General features: G+C 34.7%; 1 protein-coding gene across 1 annotated transcript; it reads left to right on the forward strand.

Moving 5' to 3' along the window:
* The first annotated feature begins 3,000 nt into the window (after positions 1-3,000).
* On the forward strand, positions 3,001-4,569 carry LOC130957916 (protein TRANSPARENT TESTA GLABRA 1). The gene has a single exon (XM_057884764.1). The coding sequence runs from the start codon at positions 3,306-3,308 to the stop codon at positions 4,335-4,337; it is 1,032 nt and encodes a 343-aa protein (XP_057740747.1). The 5' UTR covers positions 3,001-3,305; the 3' UTR covers positions 4,338-4,569.
* Positions 4,570-10,472: the final 5,903 nt, after the last annotated feature.

The raw sequence follows: 10,472 nt of genomic DNA on the forward strand, positions 1-10,472 counted from the left end.
TCCATCTCTGCGAATATCTTTGAAACTCAATAAGTTTCTTAGAGACTTAGTAGACAATAGTGCATTATTTATTATGAATTTTGTTCCTCTAGAACACAAAATTATAGCTCTTCCGGAGCCTTCTATCACATTGCCTAAGCCAATAATAGTATTAACATATTCTTCTTTTGGCACAAGATGGGTAAAATATATATTACTTTTGAGAATGGTTTGCGAACTTGGATTATCCGCAAGGCATACATCTTTATTATATATCCTTGCCATTTTCTTCAAAGACAAATAATAATAATATGAGTAGAAATACCTACGCAGTAAAATCGTTTCCTTGATTTAAAATATTTTTCTAAGAAGTATAGTATATACTAAAAATTTTATCATTATTATTTTCGCACATTTAGTGATTTTGAAATTCATAAACATAAATATTTTATCAAACATTATTCATATATATGACACTTGAAATTCAAATGTGTAAAACTTAACAAGAAGTTTCTTACATTATTTATTCACATGAATACTTAACAAACAAACACATTAAACTATTCCATCATTAATCGAATGATCAATATTTTCTTCAGGATTCTCAAAGAAATCAGATATATCATAATGAGTGGTGAAATTTTCAACATCATTTGAAACAAATTTGTTTTCTTTTATTTGTCGTCTTTTTTTAAAGATGCTCGATAAAGATCGACTAGGTGCCTTGGGGTATGACAGGTACGCGACCAATGGCCCTTTCCACCACAACGGAGATATTTATCCTCAATTGATTTATTTTGCCCATTGTTTCTTTCTTTATCCCACTTCTGGTGAGATCCCTTCTTGTGAATATAATTCTTATTCCTTCCATAATTTTTCTTTCTACCAAAATTTTGCCACTTACCTCTTCTGGGGTTATGATTTGCCGCATTTGTTTCAAGAAATGAGGCGGCACCAACTGGGCACACTTCATGATTTCTTAAGAGCAATTCATTGTTGCATTCAACAATAAGAAAGTAAGAAATTGGCTTAGAATATTTTTTTAAATCCTTTTTCTCGATACTGCTACTGCAGGAGCACATTCGAGGCATGGAAGGTTGAGAAAATTTTCTTTAATATATCATTATCATATATCTTTTCCCTACATAATTTCATTCGTGAGGTAATTCGAAACATTGCTGAATTATATTCATTTATGGATTTAAAATCATGTAGTCGCAAGTGCGTCCATTCATATCGGGCTTGAGGAAGTATCACCGTCTTTTTATGATTGTACCTTTCTTCAAGGTCTTTCCACATATCTGCATGATCTTTTAATGTGAGATATTTATTTTTCAATCCTTCGTCAAGATGACGACGAAAAAAAATCATGGCTTTACCTTTATCTTTTTTGGATGTATTATTTTCAACTTTAATGGTATTGCCATGATCCATTGAATCAAGATGGATTTTAGCATCTTGTATCCATGATAAATAATTGTTTCCAGATATATTAACAACATTAAATTCAAGATGAGAGAATTTCGACATAATAAAAATTTGTTACCTGAAGTATTCCTAAAATTTGATTAGAGTCTCATACTAATAACGTGTTGTAAAATAAATAAATAAAGAAGATATAATAAATATAAAATAAAATTTTAAATAAAAAACTCTAATTTTAATATTTATCAATATAATTATCCCACTATAATAATAGAAGCAATATATATATTTATTACTATTATGTATATTAAAAACGTATAGAAGAGAAAGAGAAAAAGTTTTGTATAAAAAAAAATATTTATTATTCATATGTGTATCTTCTTGAGAGTAAAATTCATATTTATATACAGATCACCTTTTCAAACTTAATTAATTATACTATCTCTCTTTGTATTCTCAATAGAGAAATTCTCCACATATAAGCATTTTTTTATACAAATCTTTACAAGTCATTATATTAACGCGCTTGAACCTTACTGTACATTCTTCTTCCTCTTCCTCTTCTTTTTTTTTTCGTTTCTTGCCTTCTTTTTCTCCTTCAACTGTTACTGCACAATTTCACTGCACATTCTTCTTCTTCTTGCTGCACGTTCTTCTTCCTCTTCCTCTTCTTCTTCTTCTTCTTCTTTTTTTTTTTCATTTTTTGCCTTCTCTTTCTCCTTCTTCATTTACGTGCTTTTCTCTCTATTTTCTTTCTTCGATTTCCATTATTTTTTGACATCAAGCTCTGAAATCGTTTTTGTTCTTCTTCTTCTTCTTCTTCTTTTTTTTTTTTCATTTTTTGCCTTCTCTTTCTCCTTCTTCATTTATGTGCTTTTCTCTCTATTTTCTTTCTTCGATTTCCATTATTTTTTGACATCAAGTTCTGAAATCGTTTTTGAAGAAAAAGAAGCAGCAGAAGATGAGGAGGAGAAAGAGTTCTGAATTATGCATAAGGTGTATTTCAACGAATTTTGGGTGTATTTCTTAAATCCTTTGGGTATAGTTTTGTAATTCTTTGGGTGTATTTCTGTAATCATTTGTGTGTATTTCTATAATCGTTTAGGTGAATTCCTGTAACTGTTTGGGTGTATTTCTATAATCTTTTGGGTATATTTCTGTAATCGTTCGAGTGTATTTCTGTAATTCCATTATCTTCAAAACGATTTCAAAACTTGATTTCAGAAACCATGCAAATCGAAAAAAAAAACGAAGTAAGAATACCAGTGATAAACGCAAGTAAAACAACTAATGAAAAGGCGAAGAGAATAACGAAAAAATACATGGAGGAAGAGAAAGAGGAAGAAGAGGAAGAAGAGAAAGAGGAAGAGGAAGAGGAAGAAGAAAAAAGAAGAAGAAAAAGAGTCGTTCATAATACATGGTGAGTGTAGCGCTTTGGAAATTGAATAACGCAAGGCTCGTATGTGTAGCAACTTGTAAGACTTGTAAATCAAAAAAATTTGTATGTGTAACATGCTTCTTCTCAATAATATAGAGAAATGGTCATCGAAGACATCCACCTTAGATGCACTTCACACTTATCACAACAATAACAATTAATAAAAGCTTTGGTTTTTTTCTCCCGCTGGTGATGAAGACTTTGACGAGTAAGAATTGAATGAGAATGAATACTGCAAGTTGATGATTCACATGATTCACCCTGTTTTCTTCGTCTTCACCCCATCATTATAATATTGAGATTTAATTTTCGTCTTCTCCAGTCTTGAGCGGTGGCCTTGACTCACTGAATTTTCCACTCTCCTGAACCACCTAACTTTTCGGTTGCCACTCAGTCCTTACAAACACACATCTGAACCTGAAAAACAAACACCCCTTCAATTTTCCCTCACTTTCCCGAGAAAATGGACAACTCCTCCCAAGAATCCCAGCTCCGATCCGATAACTCCGCTACCTATGACTCCACTTACCCTCTGTACGCCATGGCCCTCTCCTCCTCTTCCACTTCTTCCAACCACCAACGCATCGCCGTCGGAAGCTTCATCGAAGAATACACAAACCGCGTTGACATCCTCTCCTTCAACCCCGAAACCCTAACCCTAAGGCCCAACCCTTCTCTCTCCTTCGACCACCCTTACCCTCCCACAAAGCTCATGTTCCACCCCTCCACCCCCTCCTCCCTTCTCCGCCACTCCGCCGTCGACCTCCTCGCCACCTCCGGTGACTACCTCCGCCTCTGGGAGGTCCGCGAATCCTCCGTCGAGGCCCTCTCCCTCTTCAACAACAGCAAGACCAGCGAGTTTTGCGCCCCTCTCACCTCCTTCGATTGGAACGACATCGATCCCAAACGCATCGGAACCTCAAGCATCGACACCACCTGCACAATCTGGGACATCGAAAAGGGCGTCGTTGAAACGCAGCTCATTGCGCACGATAAAGAGGTTTACGACATTGCTTGGGGTGAAGCCCGTGTCTTCGCTTCAGTCTCCGCTGATGGATCTGTTCGAATCTTCGATTTGAGGGATAAGGAGCACTCCACCATCATCTACGAGAGCCCCCAGCCCGATACGCCATTGCTGCGTTTGGCGTGGAACAAGCAGGATTTGAGGTACATGGCGACCATCTTGATGGACAGTAATAAAGTTGTGATATTGGATATTAGGTCTCCGACGATGCCAGTGGCGGAGTTAGAGAGGCACCGTGGGAGTGTGAGTGCAATTGCTTGGGCTCCGCAGAGTTCTAGGCACATTTGTTCTGCTGGGGATGATGCTCAGGCTCTGATTTGGGAATTGCCTACTGTGGCTGGACCTAATGGGATTGATCCAATGTCTGTGTATTCTGCTGCTTCTGAGATTAATCAGTTGCAGTGGTCCGTGGCCCAGCCCGATTGGATCGCCATTGCTTTTGCCAACAAGATGCAGCTTTTGAGGGTTTGATTTGAGGTCAGGGGAATCAATAATTGAATTTAGCTTAGATAACTGAAAACTGATGGATGGACGGAAACTTGATTATGTATATGCTTAGTTAATGTACTGACGATTATAGTGGAAGAGGTGTTTACCTTCTTGTGTTATTGGTAGTCTAATTGAAGTTGCATTTTGTGTAAGATTTGGTTCCTCTAAAGATAGTGAAGTTGTGGGGAAGAAGAATTTCTTAGTGTGCTTGATATATTATTGTTGTAATCATTAATGTTGGAGACAAGTTTAAGAATAATTTTCTAGCTTTTCGTGATGGCAAAATTTGAGATGATGCTATGGCTAAAATTATAAAATGAACCTCGGAATTGGCATTTCTTCCTTGAATGCCAAAACATTTTGGTCTGTTCATAAGCTTTTTGAAAGGGCAGTTAAATTAAAGTGACTTAGATTAACCAAAAAAAATGGAGTTAATTTGCTCTGCATATAGCCTGTTTCTAATCATCTAATGCTTTAGGCAAGTGCTATTTGCATTACATCATATTATTCTTATTCTTTGCTTCATTTTTGGGTGGAACCTCTAATCGGCTCTTCGCCCAGATCAAATATTGATGAATTCATCAAAGCTAGGAAACAAGATGAAGGCCTGCGGTTTACATTGTTATTACGTGTGAATTAGATTGCAAACTAATTACTTTGTACTCGTTATATTTTATAAAATGGATTATAATAATGAGTCTTCATCTATTATTATGGCAATCTGCAAAGTTTTAATAAATGGCTCAACGATCATATAAACATAAACCCGTGACAATATGGCTTGAGTTGAGAACATAATCTAATAGTAGAACAGAAACAGAATATTTTGGAGAACAGAACAAAGTGCCAAGGTGGGCGTGGCCTGAATATTTAAACATCATCGGTTTTGACGAGAATGTTTGGTACTAATCCAAATTGCCATAGATGATTAGATGTAATAACGTAACTGAGAACTTGATGCATGTGTTGCGGGACTGCCCGGCAGCATTAAGGATATGGGTGCAACTTATCCACCCCAGCTACATTGTCAATTTTTTTAGAACTCCCTTCGATATTTGGATCCGATGGAATCTTTCCTCGGAACCAATCACCAAAATGGAAATTTGGATAACGTACATAACTAGTTTCTTTAGTTACATGTTGGATGATATGGAATTGGCGGAACAAGGAGATATTCAAGCCCCCACTTCAAAGACCGAATCGAGCTGTGGACATGATCAGGGACTATGCTTATAATATTATGAAGGCGCATGGAATACAGACTGACAATGGGCAGATCAGACGCAGACATCAGATTCAGGTGTTGTGGAAATGCCCACCGGAGGGATGGATGATGGTGCAGTGATGAGCAATACGGAGAAGACAGGTTGTGGTGGTCTTATTAGAGATCATTTAGGGATAGGGGTGGGCATGGTTTGGATTTAAAAAAAATCCAAACCGGATCCATTTTAGAACCAGATTTATGGTTCATAAAACCAAACCAGAACTGGATTAAAAAGAGAAATCGGTTTTAAACCGGTTTGAAAAAATAAAAACCGGTTTTAAACCGGTTTTAGAATTTAAATCCGGTTTTTACTTATAAGTCGGTTTTAAATCCGGTTTTTACTTATAAATCGGTTTTAAATCTAGTTTTACATATAAAACCGGTTTTTTTTAATCCAAATCTAAAATCCAGTTTTTTTTTTTTTAAAAAATCCAAATCTAAAATCCAGTTTTAAATCCGGTTTTTTTAAAATCCAAATCTAAAATTCGGTTTTTTTTATCCAAATCTAAAATCCGGTTTTTTTTATAAAATCCACTTTTAAAACAAGTTTTTAGAAATTTAATTTTCAAACCATAATTTTTTTAAAAGTAAAAATTAATACTAAAGTCATTTTAAAGTGTATAAATTCATTACAACTAGAATTTAGTTCTTTATAAATCTAATGACAATAGCTAATCTATATAACATTTAATCATTCTCAAGACATCAAAAGAATACCACCAAAAAATCTCTCTAAAACAACAACCACAAAGTTCCAACGTAGTATGTTGTGTCATAAGGTCAATGGAAAACACACACCAGAGCCACTTTGCTTGAGGGGCAGAATATGAGAAGGTGGTACTTCAATGCAAAACTAACAGCAAAACACTTCTTCAAATATGTGAACTTGAATATGAATGCTCAAGCAAGTTGGGAATCTTGATAGAACCGGAAACTACTTTCTTCAAGTGTGATTGCATGGACTCATGCCTACGCAGCAACCTCAGCTTCAACGAAAAAAAAAATGAAGAGATTTCTCAGTATGATTGAACATAGAATTTTCAGGTTGTAGAATAAGCCAAACAGTATCATGCTACAAATGGATGCAAGTTTTAAATACAGTGCTCAAAGATCAAAGTTACAATATAGCATTCAATTGTTCAAAAACTACAAATGAATAATGTCAAAACTCAAAAGGCTACAAGGGATTTCTCATAAAAAACTCACAATAATATTAATGTGCCCAAATTTCAAAGTCTATGCAGGAGGTGAAATTGTAAATTATCCAGAATGCAGGAACCTCTATTTATTATGTCAAATTTCTCAATTGCAAGAACTTAATAGTAATGAGTGCAGTTCTCTTCTAAAATTCAAGAACATGCATAATTTAACTATTTATGGTTGTTAGCTATATATATACCAATATGGACACCCTGCTACTTTACAAAGATGGTTAGTTTCACTTCTGTCAAGTAATTCAGCAGTTTGATTTCTTCAAATTATTAGATGATCCTTGCTTCTTCTAATTATTGTTTCGGATTATGTAGGGAACCGGTAAAGCAATAACTATTGGCGCGCCAAATGAACCTATTGTGCCTTTCAATCATCCAGCAATTTTGGCTGGCAGAACTCTGAAGGGTTCTATTTTTGGAGGTCTAAAAACCATGTCAGACCTCTCAATTGTAGCTGACAAATGCCAAAAGGAGGTACTTTAAACTTTAAAGACACTTAAGTCAATAGATACACTACATTATCGTTTCTGGAATATGCTTAATTCATTGATGAAAAAGTCTCACAATTATTTAATGTATTCGGACTATTTATTTACATTTTCACAGGAGTTCCCTCTTCAGGAGCTATTCACCCATGAGGTCCCATTGACAGATATAAGCAAAGCATTTGATCTCCTCAGAGCCAAATTGTGTCAAAGTTGTCATCAAGATATGATTTTCTGACAATTGATGGATGTAAAATTCAAATTATGCAGCTTCAGATAGTTTTATAGGAGAATATTATGCTTTAAAAATCACAGAAGTTGCAGTCCAACAATTGTTCTGTGTGAATATGAATAAAGAATTGTTTGATGCATGTGTGTATAAGTTGGCAGTTATTTTACTTCACCATTGTAATGCAAAATCAAACAACTTTGTGATATGCAATGTAACTTTTTCTTCAAGTGCAAATGTTTTAATAAAAAGTAAGGTGTTCAGCTCCTACTTTGAAATTTATTCAAACAGGAAAATAATCAAGTTTCAGTGAGTAACTTTGCTTATGTAAGCTCCTAATTGCAGGAACAAGTGAACAATGCTATATGATAAACACAAAATTGAGTAACTGAATTCATTGTCAATTTGTCACTATACAACAAAATAGACATACTTTGGGGTTTATTTAAAGATAAACAAAAATAGACATTACTTAATGGTAAACCTATCTAACCTTGAGGGTACCCAGAGAACGGAGAAGAACAGAGCTGGGTCACGGCGAGAAAAGGTGGACGGCGCCTTGAGGGTACCCAGAGAACGGAGAAGAACAGATCTGGGTCACGGCGAGAAAAGGTGGACGGCGCCTTGAGGGTACCCAGAGAACGAAGAACAGAGCTGGGTCACGGCGAGAAAAGGCGGACAGCGAAACCGCGGATGGCGGAACAGAGCAGTGGCGCGACGCGCTTCTGGTGGTGGTGGCAGCTACGAAACTGCAGTGCCAGTTGCCTGCTCCGGTGCGGCGATGCCGGCTGCGGGCGAAGGAGAAAAGGATTCGTGACGGTGCTCTGGATCTGGATTTTTTGAGAATCAAAAGTTAAGAATTAGGGTTTTGTGAGATTTGGATTTTAATCTGGATCTGGATCCGGATCCGGATTAAAACCGTTTAAATGGATTGGACTTAAAACCAAATTATAAAATAAATTTGGTTTGGTTTGGATTTTTTTTTGTTTAAAACTAGTTTTTTTTTAAGGGTTTGGTTTGGATTTGGTTTAAAATCCAAATTTTGGATTTTTTTGCCCACCCCTACTTAGGGAGATGGGTAGCGGGATTTATGCCCAATGTTGGTAGTTGTACTGCACTCATTGCAGAATTATGGGGATTATATAAGGAATTGAAGATATGCTGGGAACTTGGTCTGAAGAGGATTGAGGTAGAAACAGATTCTATGGCTGCGTTTAATATTGTTAGCAAAAAGATGCAAATTCAAAAACACCCAGAAGCTATAGTGAGGGGAATTAAATAGTTAGTGAACAGGAATTGGACTATACGAATAGTTCATACGTATAGAGAAGCGAATCGCAGTGCAGATTACCTGGCAAAAGCAAGCATAAACACCACAGTGGGTATAAGATTTTTAGATCAACATCCCTCTGAAATGAGGAGTATGTTAGCTTAAGATAGTAGAGGGGCTTGTTTGCCCAGAATCGTTACTATGTGATTCTTTTTTTCTTTTTGGGCTTGAAGCCCCGTTTATCAACCAAAAAAAAAAAATAAAGGGCGTATTTTGTGACTCAGATTCGGAGTGAAAGAGACAAAAAAAGAACGTTTTGAAGAGTAAACTGCACTAATGCACTTATTAGGTCCGCAGTTATTTTTAGTGGTCAAGAAAATGGCATTCAATGGCCTAAATTTAACGACCATTTAACAGAGGATGACTTAGCTTGATCTAAGTTTCATTTGGACTTGAAGGCTTATTGTATTCAACTTCCCATAGATATCAGATATGAAGAAGTCTTTTTCTTTTTTGTATCATTTGTAAGACTCTAGATCTCGAAGGAGAGATAACGTCAGTACTCCGTGCATACAAGACTATAAATCAAAAGATCACAACCATTCAAACTGAATAAAAACAAGCCATACAGAGACTAACACACCCAAACATGGTAATACATCACCACAAATAGCTCAAAAACAAACCTTCTTTATCAAACACAACCAATACCTGGCGTTCTTGCAATTCAAGACCGAATATGGCTCCATAACAAGCAAGACAACACGATTTTATATGAAAGACACTACAAGACTTATAACATATTTCTCTTCTATTGAACTTCTTTTTTCTTATATCTATCGTTGTATTGTTCTTTTTTTTCTTCTGATTCTTGTAATTATACTTATATCTTCTATCTCATTTTTTCCGTGCATGTCCTGCCTAAGAGCAACTCCAACGGTTCAAAAATTATGAACCTCATTTACTGTGTGTCAGTAAAAAGAAAGGCTCTACCATTGGAGCAAATAAATAATGAGGTCCTTCACAAATTTCAAAGCAGGTGAAGCCCTGCTCAGAGGGACTCGGTCTCTCTCAAAGAAAATGATATTTTATTAATAAAATTAAAACTTATATATATATATATATATATATATATATATATATATATATATGTATGTATTGAACTGTTACATATAGTATACTTCATATATATTATACATATTAACGTTATATATATATATATATATATATATATATATATATATATATATATATATATATATATATATATATATATATATATAGTATACTTTATATAATTAATTAATTATTATAATTATTAATAAATTAAATATGATTTAATAATTATATTAAATAATTAAATCATATTTAATTTATTAATAATTATAATAATTAATTAATTAAATAATTAAATTTTTATTTAATTAATAATTTATATTATTACATTAAATTAGCCGTTGCAAAACTAGTCGTTGTAAAATTAGCTGTTGGAAACTAGCCGTTACTATGTTACTGTTATTATTAATAAATTAATATTTTGTTACTTTATATATACCACTTAGATACATTTCTATTCTTACACTCTCTACTACTCTTCCTCATTTTCTTCCAAGTTTACAAAATCAAAGTTTTGCTACTATTATTTTTTGTTCGAAAAA

The sequence above is a fragment of the Arachis stenosperma genome, chromosome 10 (assembly GCF_014773155.1).
Source record: "Arachis stenosperma cultivar V10309 chromosome 10, arast.V10309.gnm1.PFL2, whole genome shotgun sequence".
NCBI lineage: Eukaryota > Viridiplantae > Streptophyta > Magnoliopsida > Fabales > Fabaceae > Arachis > Arachis stenosperma.

What these genes read in the sequence shown, in the direction of transcription:
- LOC130957916 (XM_057884764.1), top strand. Translation starts at nt 3,306, where the DNA reads ATGGACAACTCCTCCCAAGAATCCCAGCTCCGATCCGATAACTCCGCT.